The 23,617-nt window shown below is 38.0% G+C and overlaps 2 protein-coding genes across 2 annotated transcripts; one reads left to right on the top strand and one right to left on the bottom strand.

Moving 5' to 3' along the window:
• Positions 1-1,341: 1,341 nt before the first annotated feature.
• On the bottom strand, positions 1,342-9,346 carry LOC121765570. Its single transcript, XM_042161770.1, has 6 exons — positions 9,267-9,346; positions 8,967-9,047; positions 7,076-7,156; positions 5,185-5,265; positions 3,294-3,374; positions 1,342-1,483 (listed from the first exon to the last, which is right to left on the bottom strand). Exons 1-6 carry the CDS (start codon positions 9,344-9,346, stop codon positions 1,342-1,344), a joined length of 546 nt encoding a protein of 181 aa, XP_042017704.1.
• A 4,831-nt stretch (positions 9,347-14,177) lies between these two features.
• Positions 14,178-22,369, top strand: LOC121765086 (epidermal growth factor receptor substrate 15-like 1). The gene is made up of 13 exons (XM_042161134.1): positions 14,178-14,546; positions 15,328-16,591; positions 17,259-17,474; positions 17,552-17,772; positions 18,194-18,268; positions 18,396-18,467; positions 18,562-18,660; positions 19,332-19,403; positions 19,503-19,617; positions 20,479-20,547; positions 20,725-21,019; positions 21,128-21,203; positions 21,491-22,369. The coding sequence occupies exons 1-13, from the start codon at positions 14,412-14,414 to the stop codon at positions 21,890-21,892; spliced, it is 3,111 nt and encodes a 1,036-aa protein (XP_042017068.1). The 5' UTR covers positions 14,178-14,411; the 3' UTR covers positions 21,893-22,369.
• The last annotated feature ends 1,248 nt before the right edge of the window (positions 22,370-23,617 follow it).

Below are 23,617 nucleotides of genomic sequence, written 5' to 3'. Positions count from 1 at the left end.
TTCACAATGGGGCGGACGATGCCGCGGACGATGGCCATCGTCCGCGACGTCTGCAATGGAGCGAACGATGGCCATCGTCCGCGGTTTAAGTCGCGCCAGAAGCATAGGCCTCGACTATTGTCCGCGGCCTATGCCACACACCCACAGTGGGGGCGGACGATGAATGGCGCGGACGATGCGCGCCATCGGGCGTGCCATCGTCCGCCCATTGCGGATGGTCTAACAGTGAATTTGGGCACTTTTGACTCCGGGCCGGGATAATTTCAACAGGTTTGTTGGGCTTTTTCAAAAATAAACCACAGTACAAAACTTAGGTTTTAAGTGGATAAAATGGCCAATCCATCGTAAACCTATCTACAAAACATGCCCTTACTGATATTGGAGTTTTCTATGTAAGATTCTTGACTAACTCCATTTTGGCATAGCAAGATTGTTATGCTTAACAAGTGTTGTAAGTATTTGCCCACCAAACAATTGGACTACTGGTGGTATGTGATGTCCTATCCTAATTTCCATTTGGAACATCTTATTCTTTCCTTTGCAACTCTAAAAGCACATATATATATATATCTTAAAATGCTCATATTTTTTGTGGACTTTCGAATTTTTCTCCCTCTCAATGATTACAGTTAAATTGATTCAGAACCAATATTACACATTATAGGAACCGAAGATGTAGTTACAACAAGCAATCATCAAAATGGAACAAGGTGGAAGTGCTGCTGTATTCCATCACCATTTCACTCTCACTCATACTATATTGGATAGTAAATCATGCATCTACTGCATTACCTTCACATCTCTAAAAAAGGATTTTAAACTGTCTAGTGATTCTTCAAAGTTGTTGTAGAGCCTAAGAGACTTGCGCAACCACTTAGATAAATTGAATCAGAAATGAATTCAGAAATGAATTCAATTAACTTTGTACAGTTGTCACTAGCAAGGAAAATGGATCGTAAGTTATCAGTACCTAAGAAAATATAGCTCCATAGTCATACTTGTGCCGAATGCAACGACCTACAAAAGGCAATGAAGTAAGTATTATGGCAGTGAAATCAAAACAAAATGGGCAGTAATCTAAAATACAAATCATAAACTTCTCTAACACTCAATCATTCAATTCATCCTTAACAGCTACTTTTAAACATAAAAATTAAAAATCCATTTAGCTGGTACAATATTTATCCACCAATGACCAAAATGATGGGATTAAGGAAGCGTCACACTAGATGACATGAAAGACACCGGATGGCATGAAAGACAATACAACTGACCACTTGAAAGAACAATATAGGAAAGAACAAACTATGCATACATGAAGTAGAGTTGGAGAAACAAATTTTAGGAAGAAGAAGATCTACTTGCAGCCTGGTTTAGAGCCTGAAAGGCTTGCTGACAATACCACTCATTCCCACTTAAAAGGTTCTTCGATAACTCATTTGTATCATTGAACTTGTTCTTCTGAACAACTTTAATATCATAACTGTTAAACAATGACCAGGAATTACTAAGTAAGACACTATTCCTCGTCGACAAAAGAGTATATGAGAGAAATACTTACATATTAGGAAAGGAAATCCCAACAATAACCTAGCATAGTTAAGGATTTTAGACTGTCCAGTGATTCTTCAAAGTTGTTGTAGAGCCTAAAAGACTTGCACAACCACTTAGATAAGTTGAATCAGAAATGAATTCAATTAACTTTGTACAGTTGTCACTATCAAGGAAAATGGATCGTAAGTTATCAATTCCTAAGAAGATGATAGCTCCATAGTCATACATGTGCCGAATGCAACGACCTACAAAAGACAATGGAGTAAATATCATGGCAGTGAAATCAAAGCAAAATGGGCAGTAATCTAAAATACAAATCATAAACTTTTCTAGCACTCCATCATTCTATTCATCCTTAGCAGCTACTTTTAAACATAAAAATTAAAATCCATTTAGTTGGTACAATGTTTTTGTTAAGAATATTATTCCCTCTGCCCCGGCTAAGATGACATATTCCTTGGTCGGAACGAGATTTTATGAGTTATTGGTTAATGTGTTTAATTGGAGAGAGAAAATGTGGGTGTAAGTATTAAAATAGAGAGAGAAAGAGAGATGAATATTTTAATAGGAGTTGGAAAAAGTGGTTGAGTGTATTAATTGGAGAGAGAAAGTTTCCAAAAAAAGGAAATGTGTCATCTTAGTTGGGACAAACTAAAAAGGAAAACGTGTCATTTTAAGTGGGACGGAGGGAGTAGTATTCTGTCCCAAATCACCGATGTGGGACAGAGTACTAACTACTACTTTCTCCACTATGTCTATATTTTTTTAGGTGTAGACGTAGGTATTTGGTCTAATTTATTACTCAACACATGCCACATATATATAGTACAAGAGAGTAATCTAGGCTCTGTCACATCACCGATGTGGGACAGAATACTAAGATTCTTAACCATTAAACACTTCTAAAATCATAATGAAAAGCATTTTATTCATTTTATTTACTTCCTCCGTCCCATAGAAATTGACCCTTTAGGGTTGGCACGGGTTTTAATGCGTAATTTGGTAAAGTAAGAGAGAATGAGAAAAAAATAATTGAAATTGTGTAGTGGATGGTGGACCCATAAATGAAAAAGTTAAAAAGAAGGAGAAAAAGATTACCATAAATGGATATGTGACTATTTGTATGAGACGGACGAAAAAGGAAATATGACCAATTTATATGGGACGGAGGGAGTATATTTTTTCATAAAATTTATTTATAAGAGTATTATTCATATACAAATAAATTTTCACTTATTTTTACATTTTTAAATTGACAATAATGATTATAAAATTGATAGTTTTGAGTTTATAATATTCCCACTTATCATTACTATTGACAATATATTGATATGTTTACTGTTGTAATATTGTTGTGCTTGATTTTCTTGTTTTATATCAATAGATATGTCTCTAACGTTCAAATTTGTTGTCACTATTTACATAATATAATACTACTGAGAGATTAGATCTGCTGCGCGCTTTATTTAAGAGCATCCACAATAGCGCCTAGCGCACCGCCTAGCCGAGCGCCAATATTTATCCACCAATGACCAAAATGATGGGATTAAGGAAGCGTCACACTAGATGACATGAAAGACACCGGATGGCATGAAAGACAATACAACTGACCACTTGAAAGAACAATATAGGAAAGAACAAACTATGCATACATGAAGTAGAGTTGGAGAAACAAATTTTAGGAAGAAGAAGATCTACTTGCAGCCTGGTTTAGAGCCTGAAAGGCTTGCTGACAATACCACTCATTCCCACTTAAAAGGTTCTTCGATAACTCATTTGTATCATTGAACTTGTTCTTCTGAACAACTTTAATATCATAACTGTTAAACAATGACCAGGAATTACTAAGTAAGACACTATTCCTCGTCGACAAAAGAGTATATGAGAGAAATACTTACATATTAGGAAAGGAAATCCCAACAATAACCTAGCATAGTTAAGGATTTTAGACTGTCCAGTGATTCTTCAAAGTTGTTGTAGAGCCTAAAAGACTTGCACAACCACTTAGATAAGTTGAATCAGAAATGAATTCAATTAACTTTGTACAGTTGTCACTATCAAGGAAAATGGATCGTAAGTTATCAATTCCTAAGAAGATGATAGCTCCATAGTCATACATGTGCCGAATGCAACGACCTACAAAAGACAATGGAGTAAATATCATGGCAGTGAAATCAAAGCAAAATGGGCAGTAATCTAAAATACAAATCATAAACTTTTCTAGCACTCCATCATTCTATTCATCCTTAGCAGCTACTTTTAAACATAAAAATTAAAATCCATTTAGTTGGTACAATGTTTTTGTTAAGAATATTATTCCCTCTGCCCCGGCTAAGATGACATATTCCTTGGTCGGAACGAGATTTTATGAGTTATTGGTTAATGTGTTTAATTGGAGAGAGAAAATGTGGGTGTAAGTATTAAAATAGAGAGAGAAAGAGAGATGAATATTTTAATAGGAGTTGGAAAAAGTGGTTGAGTGTATTAATTGGAGAGAGAAAGTTTCCAAAAAAAGGAAATGTGTCATCTTAGTTGGGACAAACTAAAAAGGAAAACGTGTCATTTTAAGTGGGACGGAGGGAGTAGTATTCTGTCCCAAATCACCGATGTGGGACAGAGTACTAACTACTACTTTCTCCACTATGTCTATATTTTTTTAGGTGTAGACGTAGGTATTTGGTCTAATTTATTACTCAACACATGCCACATATATATAGTACAAGAGAGTAATCTAGGCTCTGTCACATCACCGATGTGGGACAGAATACTAAGATTCTTAACCATTAAACACTTCTAAAATCATAATGAAAAGCATTTTATTCATTTTATTTACTTCCTCCGTCCCATAGAAATTGACCCTTTAGGGTTGGCACGGGTTTTAATGCGTAATTTGGTAAAGTAAGAGAGAATGAGAAAAAAATAATTGAAATTGTGTAGTGGATGGTGGACCCATAAATGAAAAAGTTAAAAAGAAGGAGAAAAAGATTACCATAAATGGATATGTGACTATTTGTATGAGACGGACGAAAAAGGAAATATGACCAATTTATATGGGACGGAGGGAGTATATTTTTTCATAAAATTTATTTATAAGAGTATTATTCATATACAAATAAATTTTCACTTATTTTTACATTTTTAAATTGACAATAATGATTATAAAATTGATAGTTTTGAGTTTATAATATTCCCACTTATCATTACTATTGACAATATATTGATATGTTTACTGTTGCAATATTGTTGTGCTTGATTTTCTTGTTTTATATCAATAGATATGTCTCTAACGTTCAAATTTGTTGTCACTATTTACATAATATAATACTACTGAGAGATTAGATCTGCTGCGCGCTTTATTTAAGAGCATCCACAATAGCGCCTAGCGCACCGCCTAGCCGAGCGCCAATATTTATCCACCAATGACCAAAATGATGGGATTAAGGAAGCGTCACACTAGATGACATGAAAGACACCGGATGGCATGAAAGACAATACAACTGACCACTTGAAAGAACAATATAGGAAAGAACAAACTATGCATACATGAAGTAGAGTTGGAGAAACAAATTTTAGGAAGAAGAAGATCTACTTGCAGCCTGGTTTAGAGCCTGAAAGGCTTGCTGACAATACCACTCATTCCCACTTAAAAGGTTCTTCGATAACTCATTTGTATCATTGAACTTGTTCTTCTGAACAACTTTAATATCATAACTGTTAAACAATGACCAGGAATTACTAAGTAAGACACTATTCCTCGTCGACAAAAGAGTATATGAGAGAAATACTTACATATTAGGAAAGGAAATCCCAACAATAACCTAGCATAGTTAAGGATTTTAGACTGTCCAGTGATTCTTCAAAGTTGTTGTAGAGCCTAAAAGACTTGCACAACCACTTAGATAAGTTGAATCAGAAATGAATTCAATTAACTTTGTACAGTTGTCACTATCAAGGAAAATGGATCGTAAGTTATCAATTCCTAAGAAGATGATAGCTCCATAGTCATACATGTGCCGAATGCAACGACCTACAAAAGACAATGAAGTAAATATCATGGCAGTGAAATCAAAGCAAAATTGGCAGTAATCTAAAATACAAATCATAAACTTTTCTAGCACTCCATCATTCTATTCATCCTTAGCAGCTACTTTTAAACATAAAAATTAAAATCCATTTAGTTGGTACAATGTTTTTGTTAAGAATATTATTCCCTCTGCCCCGGCTAAGATGACATATTCCTTGGTCGGAACGAGATTTTATGAGTTATTGGTTAATGTGTTTAATTGGAGAGAGAAAATGTGGGTGTAAGTATTAAAATAGAGAGAGAAAGAGAGATGAATATTTTAATAGGAGTTGGAAAAAGTGGTTGAGTGTATTAATTGGAGAGAGAAAGTTTCCAAAAAAAGGAAATGTGTCATCTTAGTTGGGACAAACTAAAAAGGAAAACGTGTCATTTTAAGTGGGACGGAGGGAGTAGTATTCTGTCCCAAATCACCGATGTGGGACAGAGTACTAACTACTACTTTCTCCACTATGTCTATATTTTTTTAGGTGTAGACGTAGGTATTTGGTCTAATTTATTACTCAACACATGCCACATATATATAGTACAAGAGAGTAATCTAGGCTCTGTCACATCACCGATGTGGGACAGAATACTAAGATTCTTAACCATTAAACACTTCTAAAATCATAATGAAAAGCATTTTATTCATTTTATTTACTTCCTCCGTCCCATAGAAATTGACCCTTTAGGGTTGGCACGGGTTTTAATGCGTAATTTGGTAAAGTAAGAGAGAATGAGAAAAAAATAATTGAAATTGTGTAGTGGATGGTGGACCCATAAATGAAAAAGTTAAAAAGAAGGAGAAAAAGATTACCATAAATGGATATGTGACTATTTGTATGAGACGGACGAAAAAGGAAATATGACCAATTTATATGGGACGGAGGGAGTATATTTTTTCATAAAATTTATTTATAAGAGTATTATTCATATACAAATAAATTTTCACTTATTTTTACATTTTTAAATTGACAATAATGATTATAAAATTGATAGTTTTGAGTTTATAATATTCCCACTTATCATTACTATTGACAATATATTGATATGTTTACTGTTGTAATATTGTTGTGCTTGATTTTCTTGTTTTATATCAATAGATATGTCTCTAACGTTCAAATTTGTTGTCACTATTTACATAATATAATACTACTGAGAGATTAGATCTGCTGCGCGCTTTATTTAAGAGCATCCACAATAGCGCCTAGCGCACCGCCTAGCCGAGCGCCAATATTTATCCACCAATGACCAAAATGATGGGATTAAGGAAGCGTCACACTAGATGACATGAAAGACACCGGATGGCATGAAAGACAATACAACTGACCACTTGAAAGAACAATATAGGAAAGAACAAACTATGCATACATGAAGTAGAGTTGGAGAAACAAATTTTAGGAAGAAGAAGATCTACTTGCAGCCTGGTTTAGAGCCTGAAAGGCTTGCTGACAATACCACTCATTCCCACTTAAAAGGTTCTTCGATAACTCATTTGTATCATTGAACTTGTTCTTCTGAACAACTTTAATATCATAACTGTTAAACAATGACCAGGAATTACTAAGTAAGACACTATTCCTCGTCGACAAAAGAGTATATGAGAGAAATACTTACATATTAGGAAAGGAAATCCCAACAATAACCTAGCATAGTTAAGGATTTTAGACTGTCCAGTGATTCTTCAAAGTTGTTGTAGAGCCTAAAAGACTTGCACAACCACTTAGATAAGTTGAATCAGAAATGAATTCAATTAACTTTGTACAGTTGTCACTATCAAGGAAAATGGATCGTAAGTTATCAATTCCTAAGAAGATGATAGCTCCATAGTCATACATGTGCCGAATGCAACGACCTACAAAAGACAATGAAGTAAATATCATGGCAGTGAAATCAAAGCAAAATTGGCAGTAATCTAAAATACAAATCATAAACTTTTCTAGCACTCCATCATTCTATTCATCCTTAGCAGCTACTTTTAAACATAAAAATTAAAATCCATTTAGTTGGTACAATGTTTTTGTTAAGAATATTATTCCCTCTGCCCCGGCTAAGATGACATATTCCTTGGTCGGAACGAGATTTTATGAGTTATTGGTTAATGTGTTTAATTGGAGAAAGAAAATGTGGGTGTAAGTATTAAAATAGAGAGAGAAAGAGAGATGAATATTTTAATAGGAGTTGGAAAAAGTGGTTGAGTGTATTAATTGGAGAGAGAAAGTTTCCAAAAAAAGGAAATGTGTCATCTTAGTTGGGACAAACTAAAAAGGAAAACGTGTCATTTTAAGTGGGACGGAGGGAGTAGTATTCTGTCCCAAATCACCGATGTGGGACAGAGTACTAACTACTACTTTCTCCACTATGTCTATATTTTTTTAGGTGTAGACGTAGGTATTTGGTCTAATTTATTACTCAACACATGCCACATATATATAGTACAAGAGAGTAATCTAGGCTCTGTCACATCACCGATGTGGGACAGAATACTAAGATTCTTAACCATTAAACACTTCTAAAATCATAATGAAAAGCATTTTATTCATTTTATTTACTTCCTCCGTCCCATAGAAATTGACCCTTTAGGGTTGGCACGGGTTTTAATGCGTAATTTGGTAAAGTAAGAGAGAATGAGAAAAAAATAATTGAAATTGTGTAGTGGATGGTGGACCCATAAATGAAAAAGTTAAAAAGAAGGAGAAAAAGATTACCATAAATGGATATGTGACTATTTGTATGAGACGGACGAAAAAGGAAATATGACCAATTTATATGGGACGGAGGGAGTATATTTTTTCATAAAATTTATTTATAAGAGTATTATTCATATACAAATAAATTTTCACTTATTTTTACATTTTTAAATTGACAATAATGATTATAAAATTGATAGTTTTGAGTTTATAATATTCCCACTTATCATTACTATTGACAATATATTGATATGTTTACTGTTGCAATATTGTTGTGCTTGATTTTCTTGTTTTATATCAATAGATATGTCTCTAACGTTCAAATTTGTTGTCACTATTTACATAATATAATACTACTGAGAGATTAGATCTGCTGCGCGCTTTATTTAAGAGCATCCACAATAGCGCCTAGCGCACCGCCTAGCCGAGCGCCAATATTTATCCACCAATGACCAAAATGATGGGATTAAGGAAGCGTCACACTAGATGACATGAAAGACACCGGATGGCATGAAAGACAATACAACTGACCACTTGAAAGAACAATATAGGAAAGAACAAACTATGCATACATGAAGTAGAGTTGGAGAAACAAATTTTAGGAAGAAGAAGATCTACTTGCAGCCTGGTTTAGAGCCTGAAAGGCTTGCTGACAATACCACTCATTCCCACTTAAAAGGTTCTTCGATAACTCATTTGTATCATTGAACTTGTTCTTCTGAACAACTTTAATATCATAACTGTTAAACAATGACCAGGAATTACTAAGTAAGACACTATTCCTCGTCGACAAAAGAGTATATGAGAGAAATACTTACATATTAGGAAAGGAAATCCCAACAATAACCTAGCATAGTTAAGGATTTTAGACTGTCCAGTGATTCTTCAAAGTTGTTGTAGAGCCTAAAAGACTTGCACAACCACTTAGATAAGTTGAATCAGAAATGAATTCAATTAACTTTGTACAGTTGTCACTATCAAGGAAAATGGATCGTAAGTTATCAATTCCTAAGAAGATGATAGCTCCATAGTCATACATGTGCCGAATGCAACGACCTACAAAAGACAATGAAGTAAATATCATGGCAGTGAAATCAAAGCAAAATTGGCAGTAATCTAAAATACAAATCATAAACTTTTCTAGCACTCCATCATTCTATTCATCCTTAGCAGCTACTTTTAAACATAAAAATTAAAATCCATTTAGTTGGTACAATGTTTTTGTTAAGAATATTATTCCCTCTGCCCCGGCTAAGATGACATATTCCTTGGTCGGAACGAGATTTTATGAGTTATTGGTTAATGTGTTTAATTGGAGAAAGAAAATGTGGGTGTAAGTATTAAAATAGAGAGAGAAAGAGAGATGAATATTTTAATAGGAGTTGGAAAAAGTGGTTGAGTGTATTAATTGGAGAGAGAAAGTTTCCAAAAAAAGGAAATGTGTCATCTTAGTTGGGACAAACTAAAAAGGAAAACGTGTCATTTTAAGTGGGACGGAGGGAGTAGTATTCTGTCCCAAATCACCGATGTGGGACAGAGTACTAACTACTACTTTCTCCACTATGTCTATATTTTTTTAGGTGTAGACGTAGGTATTTGGTCTAATTTATTACTCAACACATGCCACATATATATAGTACAAGAGAGTAATCTAGGCTCTGTCACATCACCGATGTGGGACAGAATACTAAGATTCTTAACCATTAAACACTTCTAAAATCATAATGAAAAGCATTTTATTCATTTTATTTACTTCCTCCGTCCCATAGAAATTGACCCTTTAGGGTTGGCACGGGTTTTAATGCGTAATTTGGTAAAGTAAGAGAGAATGAGAAAAAAATAATTGAAATTGTGTAGTGGATGGTGGACCCATAAATGAAAAAGTTAAAAAGAAGGAGAAAAAGATTACCATAAATGGATATGTGACTATTTGTATGAGACGGACGAAAAAGGAAATATGACCAATTTATATGGGACGGAGGGAGTATATTTTTTCATAAAATTTATTTATAAGAGTATTATTCATATACAAATAAATTTTCACTTATTTTTACATTTTTAAATTGACAATAATGATTATAAAATTGATAGTTTTGAGTTTATAATATTCCCACTTATCATTACTATTGACAATATATTGATATGTTTACTGTTGTAATATTGTTGTGCTTGATTTTCTTGTTTTATATCAATAGATATGTCTCTAACGTTCAAATTTGTTGTCACTATTTACATAATATAATACTACTGAGAGATTAGATCTGCTGCGCGCTTTATTTAAGAGCATCCACAATAGCGCCTAGCGCACCGCCTAGCCGAGCGCCGGCGCTAGGTGGTGCGCTAGGCGATCTATTGCAGCCACCTAGCGGATTTTGCGAAAAAAAACCGCCTAGCGCTCGGCGGTTCCGTGGCGCTAGGCGGTGCGCTAGGCGATCCGCTAGGCGCTATTGCAGCGTCCGGATCGCCTAGCGCACAGCCTAGCGCGAATTTTTAAATTTTTTTCTCCGAAACACTATATATACGCTACTTGCCCGTCATTTTCATTCGCACCACTTGTATTAACGAGTACCCTATCTATCTTAATTTATGTACAAGATCAACACCTACAAATGAGTAACGCCGGTGGTAGTGGTGAGAGTGGTGGGGATGCTGAGGAGTACGAGCGTATAATGAACGAAGCGCTAGATGCCTATACGAACCGTGAGATTGATCAATGGATGCAGAGGGCCTTGCAGCCGGCGGTACCTCGACCTCGACCAGTGGTACACCGCCGAGCGGTGATTGATCGTGATCACGTAGCTGCACATCAGCGCCTATACGAAGACTACTTCGCACAGGAGCCGCGGTTCAACGCCAACCTTTTCAGGCGCCGTTTTAGGATGCGCAGGTCCCTGTTTATGCGTATTGTTAACAGATTGGAGCAACGATATCTGTATTTCCGCTTTAGGTGGGACGAGTACCTCCACATCGGTGAGACGACTGCCCTGGAGTGTATGAAGTATTTCTGTCAGGGCGTGATTAAATATTCGGTGATCAGTACCTTCGAAGCCCTACCCCCGATGACTGCCGGGATCTGCTGCGGATGCACGGGGAACAACATGGGTTCCCAGGGATGTTAGGCAGCATAGATTGTATGCATTGGGAGTGGAAGAACTGCCCCGCCGCCTGGAAGGGGATGTACACTACCGGCTACAAGGGAAAGAATCCCACGATGATCCTCGAGGCCGTAGCTGATTACCGGCTGTGGATTTGGCATGCGCATTTTGGGATAGCTGGTTCGAACAACGACCTCAACGTCCTCAACTCGTCGCCACTTTTCAACGAGCAGTGTCAGGGTGTCGGTCCGGCCATCAGTTTTGTCGCCAACGACAACCGACATGATATGGGCTACTACTTGGCGGATGAGATATACCCTAGGTGGCCCGTCTTTGTGAAGACGATCCGATGCCCAGGAGATGAGAAGAAGGCCTACTTTGCGGCACGGCAGGAGTCGGCGCGCAAGGACGTGGAATGCGCATTTGGTGTGCTCCAGGCTCGATGGGCGGCAGTTAAGGGGCCAACGCGTTTGTGGCACGTCGACTGCATTGCTGATATAATGTACGCCTGTATAATCATGCACAACATGATTGTCGAAGATGAAGGTGGACAACTGACTGATTGGGCCAACGACGATAATGAAGCTGGTCCAAGCCACGGCGTTGCCGCCCCTAACGTACGGAGTGGGGTACCCCACGATGAAGACGGCCGCCTCCAAGCACATGCCGACATGCGCCAAACGGAGACTCATATTCGACTCCAAAAGGATTTAATTGAAGAGTTATGGGCGTGGAGGACTGCACGACGTTAGTTTTTTTTTTTAATTATGTAATTTTTTTAAATTAATGTACTTTTTAAATTTTATTAATATTAGTTAATTTTCTCGTTTTTGTGGCGTAAATTTAATTCCATATATTGTGTGATTGTTATTTATTTCATTTTGTACATATTTGTTAGTAGTGATATGAATGGTATGTGGCTAGGCTATGGCTAAGCTATTGCTGGGCTATTTGCTTGTTTTGATGATGTAGCAGGAGGATTGTTAGTGCTGATGATGTGGCAGTGGCTAGGGCATGGCTGGGCTATTGGTGGACTATTCCTATTGTGGATGGCCTAAGCTACTGATGAGCGACATCCGACGTGGATTACAAATCAATTTTCTTTTCTTTTTAGTAGTTTTTCTTATAGTATTATATTTTCCCCACTTTGTTTTCTCCATCATTCTGAACCAGTTTAAATCAGATTTTCCACCGATTACTATACAAATTTAAGCCACTGAACCTTTTTATTTTTATATGATTGCATCTCCCTGCAAAATCCACTGTCATCTTCGTTCTTCCCTTTCCATTTCCTAACTTTTATCCTCTATTATCTGCAAACCATAATTTTGTTGGGCACTTTATAAAATCAAATTCCCCTCATATGAGCCATTTCATGAGTTTAGATTGCACAAGAACTGTTATATCATGGTTGTGATTGCAAATTGAATATTGGAAGAGAAAGGATTTCAAAACTAGTTCACTATTAAAATTTCTCAGCATTCTTTTAAACCCCTCTTATTGCAAATAATGAAATATTGCAACGTCGATTTCAGGTTCACAAAATTTCAAGAAGCATTCCGTAGAAACTCATTGATTGAGAAAAAATAATTGCAGAATCCATTGAAGATGTGCAAAAGTATTAATTCAACAAGATTTATAAGAAAAAATGCCATTCATTAAATTGTGGGGGAGGGAAGCAAATATTCCATCAATGGCGGCGATAGGAACAAGAATAAGAGGATGGAAGCAATAACATTATAAAGTGAATAAAATATTTCCGCAAGGAAAGAGAAAATATTGAGTGATATAAACTCAACAAATTAATGGTGACACTGCCACCACAGCATAGTCGCCTACAAGGCGCTCAAGTAGGGTCTAGCAGATCCTACTTGAATATTTTTTAAAAACCTAACTTTATTATTGAACAATACTAAATTCAGAATCCAACAATGGCAATAAACAATAAACAATCGTTTGTATTAATAATGTATTATTTCAAGATATAATTAGGGTGGACTTAAAACACTTCAAATAGTACAATGCAATTAACTTTTTTTGTACTATTACAACTCCTCCCCGACTTCATAATCACGCATTAAAGATTGTTCGAACTTCAACATTTTATTTTGATAAAATATCTTATCAATTGAGTTGTAGTAGCATGTCATATTAAGCCCATATTTTATCTACGTGTAATAAATTAATGATATTGGAGTTTTCTAGGTAAGATTCTTGACTAACTCTATTTTGGCATAGCAAGATTGCTATGCTTAACAAGTGTCGCCTATTTTGATCTATTTGCCTACCATTGCTATCATTTTTTGTGATAGATCTTCAAAGCAAAGCACGTAAAATGTTTTAATTTTATCAAGAACTATTTCAGCTCATGTTATGATATATTTACTCATGATATCCTCCTTTATTATATAGAAGAGAATAGTCTTGTTAATGTTATTTAGTTTGTGTTAGATAAAAGTATAAAAATATGATTAAATCCATAAATTGTCACGGTTACACAATTAGTATATTTATCAACAACTATAAAATTAAAAATAAACAAAGTTGATTTTATAACAAATTATTAGTACATCCCATAGTAAATAATATTATTATATGAAGCAAGCTAAATTTCATACAAACACACGTGACAACTAGCAACAGCAATAATAAATGATTATTATTAATAATATGTCATGATTATGAATAAACCCGTGCAAAACTATGTTGTACATTCGGGTACCGAATGTTGTACCTTGTGAAATTCCCCATAAAAAAATATATCGACCAGTAAAGTTAATTGATCGTTAAATCGTCTCTCCCTGATCTCTCCAATCGCGTCATCTCCCCCATTTTTCTCCTTCGACCCGACGTTGAATTCCCCTAATTTTTCCACCAATTGATTACAAATTGCCAATTATGAGTCCTGTTTGAGCTAATTGGTTGTGAGCTTGGAGCTGCAGATACCGGTGGACGGTGATATCGATGGAGTAATGTGGTGATCTAGGGTTTGGAGAAGGGGCATAGGAAATGTCGGGAGTAGGTATGGAGAAATTCGAGGAGTATTTCCAGAAGGCGGATGCGGATCGCGACGGCCGGATCAGTGGAGTTGAGGCGGTGGCTTTTCTGCAGGGATCCAATTTGCCCAGACAAGTCCTTGCGCAGGTTAATTTTATTACTTCATGTTTCGTAGTTAGCTCAATTTCGGTAGCTTGCGAGTTTTACCAACTATAAGTTAGTAATTTCGGCTGGCGTGTTTTGGGTTCCGTTAGTCAAGTTTGAACTTTTTCCATCTAATATCCGGGGATGTGGATGTTTAGAAGTTTTGGTCATTTTTTAGTACTGGTATGGGTTTTCAGAGCTGTATTAAGTGATGGAGTTGTGGGAGTAATAGCGATGGTTGTAGTACGCTGAGCAATGGAGTTGGATTGCCTACTTTATGTCTGGAAGTTTATACTCAATAATGGAAGAGGTTTAAAATGGTCTTTTATATGCTTACTGTTGATTGCGATAATCATGTTTGGGAGATGGCACGTGATTAGTCATTTTGTAAAGTTGTAATTATGATGTTATAATTCACTTTTTCCTTTTTGTCTTTTGGGTTTTGGGTAAACACAGTACCTCCATGATATATGAAGTTGGTATCAGTGGATTGGAGGGCTTTGCTTTGATATTTGTCAGGGGTTGCATCATTCATTGCAGCAATTTGCATAGATTGAACCTCTCACCTTTCTAACCAATAGTGGGATGGGATGCAATTAAATACTAGGACCATTATGTTAACTTATTAAAATGTTCTTGATGTTAGCTGTCTTACACTTTGGCGATTGTTAAGAGTAATTGAGTAACCCAGCTAGCAGATATGCCACAGAGCCCCCTGCTCATCCTGATTTTTTGATGATTATAACGTGCTGATGTTTGTGCAATATTGAACTTGTTGCTGCAGATATGGATGTTTGCTGACCAAAATGGCACTGGCTTTCTCAGTCGTCCTGAGTTTTATAATGCTCTTAAGCTTGTTACAGTGGCTCAAAGCAAGCGAGAATTGACGAGAGATATTGTTAAGGCAGCCTTATATACTCCGGCTTCTGCCAAAATCCCACCCCCCCAAATAAATGTACCTGCTACACCTGGACCACACCCAAGCCCAGTGGCTGCTTCACCTTTGACACAGGTCGGTGCAACTCCCCAGCCATCTTCTCAAAATCTTGGATTCAGAGGACCTGTTCTTCCTACTTCAAGCTTTAACCATCAATCTGGAACAGTTCTGTCAACTTCAGGCATGAACCAACAACTTAGACTGGTGCCTTCTCCTACTGGCATGAACCAACAGTTTGGGACGGGACCTTCAAGTATGGGAGTGAACCAACAGCTTTTACAGGGACAGCCCGCCAGTCCATTGAACCATCAGTATGGCCAGGTTCCCCCAAATACAAACGTGAACCCACAGTTTTTCCCCTCACAAGGTAGTCAGATGAGACCGCCTATATCCATGCCTACTGGTCCTGCTTCACGTCCACCTCAGGCGGCTAGTGGTCCATATATTTCTGGAGGCATGACTGGCATTGGCCTTCCAAACACAAATAATGGTTTGTCAGTTGGGTCTTCCGTTGGACCTGCTACACAAGTCTCGGATAGAGGAGTTAATTCATCCATATCATCAGTTGCTCCAAATTCCCAAGACCCACTTGCATCCTTCCCAGGTGCCAAGGATCCTAAAGCATCAGTTGGTTCAGGTACTGGGCCTAATTCATCTGCCATGTTTTCTAGTGACCTGTTCTCTGCAAATCAGTCTTCATCCCAAAAAGTTTATTCTGCTCCACTACAACCTACAAGTAGCCTGCCTACATCTTCTGCTGTTGACCCTGTTAGTTCGAGTGCCCAGACTTTGGCTAAGTCTGATCCCTTTGAAGCTTTACAGAGCACTCTCAGAAAACAACCTGCTGCAGTTCCGGCTGCACAGACACAGTATGTCCCCAAGCCTAATCAGCAGGCTCCAACTCAAGTCACTTCCTCAGGCTTGACACCTGGATCCATAACAGGTATGGGGAATGCAATGTCAGAGCCCTCACAGATTTCATGGCCAAAAATGACACGAGCTGACATTCAAAAGTATGCAAAAGTTTTTATGGAAGTAGACACTGATAGAGATGGGAAGATTACTGGTGAACAGGCACGTAACCTATTCTTGGGTTGGAGACTGCCAAGAGGTATGAAGTTCATTAGATATATTCATACTCCTCTTCTTGAATTTACGTATGAATTGAAGCTTGCAAATGGTTTCTACTCAAACAATTAGGGTTGAATTTAGTTAGTGATATTTTTCTTACAAAAGTTTTATGATTATGCACATCCTACCTATTTATCAAATATCACCATTCCATGATGAACTTATCTGGTAATCTGGAATGCCACCTAATATTCATAAAATACTTGTACACTTCGGAATTCTTCTTTACTATTTGACTGCTGATGGAATGTCCTTTGTATTCTTATGCTTTACTTTCTGGAAATATTGTTGAATTTCATGAATCACCTTGATGCTTGCTGATTATGGAGTTATACATATGCATAAACCATTTGAAATTTTGTCATATGGAGTACTCCATAACTTATTGTAAAGCTCCTAAGTGCTAACATTTCTCGGAGCAGATTTAGATGTCATGCTAATTCCTACCCAGATGCTTCTGTCAATTCAAATTTATAGATATCTGAGTGGTCCAACTATGGTTTTCTGTGCTGTGAACGTTGTTTATTATTTCTATTTCTCCTCTCTCGCCCTTTTTTGGGTGTGTGAGTGGCCTAGAACATAAAAAATATACCAGCATATTACTAGATAACAAACAGACTTACCAATATATATGTGATCATCTCCAGAGGTCTTAAAGCAGATTTGGGATCTATCAGATCAAGATAGTGATAGCATGCTTTCTTTAAGGGAGTTCTGTGTTGCACTCTATTTGATGGAGCGGTACAGGGAAGGAAAGCCTCTTCCATCTGTGATCCCAAATAGTGTCATGCTCGACGAAACTTTAGTAACTTTGGCAGGTCCACCTACAGCTTATGGTGGTATGACATGGAATAATGCTTCAGGTACTGATTGACTTGCGCTTGTCTTAATTTTAACTTGCGTCCTTCAAACTGTTATGCCTGATTTCTCTTGGTTTTAGGAATAAGACCACAGCAGGGCATGCCTGGTGCTCAACCAGTTACGCATGCTGGTTTAAGACCACCAATGCAGCCAGAAGTCTCTCAGGCTGATGGATCAAGGCAATATAACCAGAATGCTGGAGGTCGTACATTAGATAATTCACATAGAAATCAACACAGTAATGGGCTGGTCAATTCTCTGGATGTTGGGGGTCAGGAAGCAGCAGAAACTACTGGAAAGGTACCTGTTGCCATTCCATAGGATTATCTTTTTTTTTATTCGACTTCAAGTCTTTCTGGTCTTTATACTTTGTCTTGTTGTCTTGAGTGTTCTTGAAGATTTGTGCGCCTCCATTGTGTTTCTATTTATCTGTATTTCCAGTGGAAAAGATCCTATTGGTAAGATATTTTGTGATTTTTCACCTCAAACTTGCTGAAGTCAAAATAGATTTGGATGAGGATCCGTACCTTGTGTAAGGATGTTAATGAGCATGCCATATTTGTTGACTTAAACTTTTGTTGTCAGTTGGTTAAGAAAAATAATTATCCCGCCTTCAGTCTAATCCCAACCATATACATCCTTTGACAGCTTGAATACTAATCTTTTATGAGCACCAAGTTCTATAAACTTGGTCTAACAAGTTTCTTGTGGTGATTGGTAGGTTGACAACAAGGAGAATGTGATTTTGGATTCCAGAGAGAAGCTTGAATACTATCGAACAAAAATGCAAGACCTTGTACGTCACTGTATTCATTAAACTTATGCTTGCTATTTGCCATCATAATTATATACAACCACAATTACCTAGTTTTGATGCATATGATTTACAATAATTTGTCTTCTTTGTCAAAATTATATTTCAGGTTTTGTACAAAAGTAGATGTGATAATCGACTTAATGAAATCACAGAAAGGGCTAGAGCTGACAAGGGCGAGGTATGTTTGAAATTCAAGATACACACTTAAGCAGTCAACTCCATTGCACTTAAGTATTCACAATATTATTTGAGGGAATTTATTTGATATCCAGGCTGAGCTGCTGGAGAAGAAATATCAAGAAAAGTACAAACAAGTTGCAGAAATTCATTCAAAGTTAACTATTGAAGAGGCTTCCTTTCGTGACATTCAGGCAATTCTACTTTGATCCTACTGCTGATCTTGTTTGTATTATCTACTTGTTTGCTTGGCTGACCATACAAGCTTTATAATTGCTCAGCCACTTAGAATTTGATTAAGGTGGAGTTTGTCTAAGCTTATAATTGAGTTACTTAGAATTTCATTAAGGTGTATTTTGTAAAATAGAAAAGGTTGTGAAGAAATTCAGATGAGTTGCTCCCTTATTGTTTTTTGCATTTTTGCTCTTGAAAGTCTTTGACTTGGTCTTTTCAATCTACAATACCCATCCCCATTATGTTGAGAGATCACAAGATAAATTGTCTTCATTCACCAAACCTTACTGCGTATGGACCACTGACAGGCTGACAGCCACATTACCAGATTCAGTTTGATATCACTGTTACCCTATTTTAGACATTTTCTTTCCCGGCCTGGCCGGAAATCCTAATTGCTGTCCTAATTGCTGCTAGTGCTATGTGGTATTAATGTATCCTTATTTCCATTCGTAACCTCCTTCCTTCCATTGCGACTCTAAAAGCACATATTTCTGAAATGCTCAGATTTCTTGTGGACTTCTCTGAATTTCCCTCTGATGCATAATGTGGTTGTGTAACCTACTTGAATTCATCTCCCTCTCAACGATTATTGTTAAATTGATTCAGAACCAATATTACATATTAATAGGAACGGAAGATGGAGTTACAACAAGCAATTACCAAAATGGAACAAGGTGGAAGTGCTGATGGTATTCTTCAGGTTAGTACTGTCGCTTAGCTAGGATGGTGTTTGGTCTTTTACATGCCCTTCAGCTGTTTGAAGTTGCATTTAATTTATGTACCTGCCACCTGGTTTTAGGTGCGTGCTGATCGTATACAATCCGATCTTGAGGAACTATTAAAAGCATTGGCTGAACGTTGCAAGAAACATTCTGTAGAAGTCAAGTCTGCGGCAATAATTGAGCTTCCCCAAGGTAATCTTATATTGACCATGACTTCGCATCATTTTATGACCACTTCACTCTCTCTCATACTGAAAATGATATCAATGTTGCTCACGCCAACTAAAGAACTGCATGCTTTATTCCTTGATCTGATAATTTCCTTTGCATTCATAAATTTGGTGTTCTAGTGAAGATTATATTGGATTCAGTTTTCACTACATTTCATATGGCCCAAAAACAAAGGCTGAAAATTTAGTGGCAAAAAAACTAAGGAAGAAATAGAGCTCGTTTTCCCATGTTATAGGTGTTTGGTAGCAGAACAGTATTGTATTAGCCAATAAAAAATTGAGATGGGAACTAGTGTAAAGGTTTAAATAAAAAATGGAGGGAAGAGAGTTGATGAATATAAGGCTAAGGGGACACGAAAGCCACGAAATGAAGTGGTGAAGGCTTGAAGCAATCTCAGATATCTAAGCAATGTATGGAAGCTAGAGAGATTGTATGTTCTGGTTGCGATTTTTAGTCTTATAGTGGTCTTAGAGTTTGAGTTAAGGGAATCAGGAACAGCAATTTACGGATTACTGTTAGAGCACGAAATGCAGTATCAGTTTTTTAGTATCACTGACTAGTGGCTACTTCATAAGTCAAATTAAAAACCAAACAGTGTTTCAATAACTTCTCCAAACATGAGGTTCACCAGATATGTAGCATGAACATTGAATCAACTTTTGTCGAGTTTTTATCACTTAATAAAGCATTTGTGTTAATACCTCTACTTTCTATCCACGTCATCCATTTTGTCATAACTGAATCTAATTCATTATGCTTAATTTAATTTAATTTAATTTGTCACTGCCTGGCCATTAAATTTATTCTTATTTTTTTCTTAAGGTTGGCAACCTGGGATCCCAGAGATAGCAGCGGTATGGGATGAAGATTGGGACAAGTTTGATGATGAAGGTTTGACATCTCTTACCCCGCCCTTGCCATTGCACTTCCGTACACAATTACACATACCTGTTCTCATTCCCACATAATTGTCAAGGACCTCTTAATCTGAAGTCTGCTTTTACAATGAATTCTTGCATTATTAAAAATAGTCTTGCATTATAGATGACATACCTATTTTTCTTACAGGATTTTCTTTTGATGTTGCCCTTCCTGAAAAGGGCAAGCCAGCATCTGTTGAGAGAGAAAAATCTTCTCCAACCCATACTTATTCCCCCCCTGATTCACCGTCCAATGCTTCTGAGCCTGAGAAACCCTTTGTTGCCGGGCCTAGTGCCTTCGATTCAGAATCAGTTTTCAGTGCCGATGAGTCAAAGAGTCCACGTGGAAGCCCAGAGAGGCCAACATCATATGAAAGTCCGTCTAAAGAATACTCAGAGGGTCATTTCAGAAAAAGCTCTGATGGAGATGCTGAAACCAACAGGTCTAATTTTTTTGCAATACAGTGTCACACGGCACAGCCTTCTTAATAATCAAACTATCTTGTGAGTTTCTTCAATGCATGCTCCTGATCCTTTTCCTTGACCTGCAGAGGCTTTGATGAACCTTCTTGGGGAGATTTTGATAACAATGATGATATTGATTCGGTGTGGGGCTTCAATACTAAGGCAAGTAGTTTTGTTGCCTGCTTTCACTTATTTATTATGTTCATGAGACTGACGATTTTATCACACAACTTTTGTTGAATTTAATGCATGACGTGGTAATCCTTGTGGAATATCTTTGCAAGAAAAATGATTCTTTGATCTGTATGTGAAATGTGCATAGACTTGATAGTCATTTCTAAATGGAACTTTACATCCAGTGCAAGCTCGAGTGAAGCATTCGTTGGATTTTAAGTCCTTTCTGACTATCATTATTCATATCTTGTTTAATCTACTATCACTACTATTAGGATCCGGACGGTGCAAAGAACGATGAAAAATATTTCTTCGGTTCTAATGATTTTGGTGCAAGTTCAGAAAGAAGCAGCTCTCCTCGTGCAGAAAGTGCCTTCCCAAAGAGTAACCTGTTCTTTGAGGATTCTGTTCCCAGCACCCCACTTACGAGGGCCGGTGATTCTCCAAGGTATGGCAATGATTCAAGAGACCCGTTCGAGAGTTTCTCAAGGTATGATTCGTTCAGCACACAAGATCATGCCTCATCTCCCCGTGGAGAGACCTATGGTCGGTTTGACTCCATAAGTAGCTCGAGGGGCTTTGACCACAGCAGCAATTATTCATTTGATGACTCCGACCCCTTCGGTTCTAGTGGCCCGTTTAAGGTCTCTTCAGATACCAGTAAAGAAAAATTCTAGACGATTCGGGACTGTACACGTGAAATTACACAAAACAGCAGCAGCATTGAGATTTTACCTGCGTTTGATCACTGCAGAAATCAGCAAAGTTTTGTAGTATGATATTGCTCCAGAAAGAAGATAGTAGAACGACAGGCACGGGCACGTTCTGCTTCGCGTATACGGTGTAAAAGATGACCACAAGACGCAGGAACGCAACATTTGAAGCTTTCTTGGGAAATTTTCGTTGTCGCCCTTTCCTGCTGAAGACAAGAGCTGCTTGTATTCTTTTCATTATTTTTCCCCAAGAACTGTTTCTTTTACTTCTGTTTTGGGATTCTTGTTTCTTTTTCACTTTTGTTAATTCCATTTGTGTTGTTCTTTGGGGTTTGGGATGTGTGTGAATGTACAAGAAATGATCTAATACTACTATGTTGTAATTGATGACTGAAAACATGATGTATTCCTTTGTAATCTATATTCTGATGATTTGCTGAATTTGGTATTGTCAGTTAGCAGTTCTGGTTTCTGATGGAATTTCGGAAGACACATTCTTTATTACACGAACTATCAACCAAATAGTGAAATACCAAAACTTGTGTGAGAAGAGGCAAGATTTTATCCAAAGTTATTAGGCTATCCACAATGGCGCCTAGCGCACCGCCTAGCCGAGCGCCGGCGCTAGGCGGTCGCTAGGCGAACCATTGCAGCTTCCAAAAACCGCCGAGCGGTTTTTCGGAATTAAAAATCACCTAGCGTTAGGCGGTCGACGGGCGCTGGGCGATGCGCTGGGCGATCCGCTCAGCGCCATTGCAGCGTCGGGATCGCCCAGCGCATCGCCCATCGGTTTTTTTGTTTTTTTTTTTAAATTTTCGAGACACTATATATACTCGATTTGCACTTCATTTTCATTCGCACCACTTGTATTAACGAGTACTCTCCCTATCTTAATTTCTATACAAGATCAACACCGAGAAATGGATCTAAACAACGAGCCTAGTTCAGGGACGAGTGGTTCTCAAACTCCCCCAATTAATGTTGGAGGCGGATGGAATTAGATGCCCGGGTACTACAACATGTACCCGTGGCAGCAGATGCTACCCGGGATGCCGACCGGAGGTAGTCCGCCGGGGGGGTTCCCGGCGATGGCGGGTTGGGGACCCAATATGCAGATGATGCCGGGGTGGGCACCCAATATGCAGATGATGCCCGGGGGAGGTTTGGCGACGCAGGGGACGCCGGGGGGAGTACCGGCGACGCAGGTGACGCAGGGGAACGTCTATCGCCCCAGTTTTGATTTCAGCACTGCTTCGTCGCACACATCGACCCCAACGGATGCGCAGTTCACGCCGAGCGGTTTTGATGAATTTTCGTTGGCGGATTTTGGGTTTGATAGTCTCGGAGTTCCGGAAACTCCCGTTCAAACGGGGGGAGCAGTGCAGGGTAGTGGCGCCCCAAAGAAGAAGGGCAAGGGAAAGAAGGTCGGGGAGTCGTCGCAGCCGGGTGAGGATGACCCCATGGCACGGAGAAGGTGGACGGACGAGGAGAACGTTGCCCTGTCAAGGGCGTGGGTGAGTGTTTGCGACGATCCTCTTGTTTCTAATAACCAGAGGATCGTCAACATGTGGGGCAAGGTAGCAGCAGCCTACCAGCGATTTTGCCCGGAGGGGAGGCCACACAACGGGGAGGATTGCCGGAAGGCGTGGAACCAAATCAGGGCTGCCGTCAACGCCCTCCGCATGCAGA

This window comes from Salvia splendens, chromosome 14 (genome assembly GCF_004379255.2).
Source record: "Salvia splendens isolate huo1 chromosome 14, SspV2, whole genome shotgun sequence".
NCBI classification, from domain to species: domain Eukaryota; kingdom Viridiplantae; phylum Streptophyta; class Magnoliopsida; order Lamiales; family Lamiaceae; genus Salvia; species Salvia splendens.
Note: the sequence above shows the minus strand (reverse complement) of the source record. Positions and strands in the feature narration are given on the sequence as shown.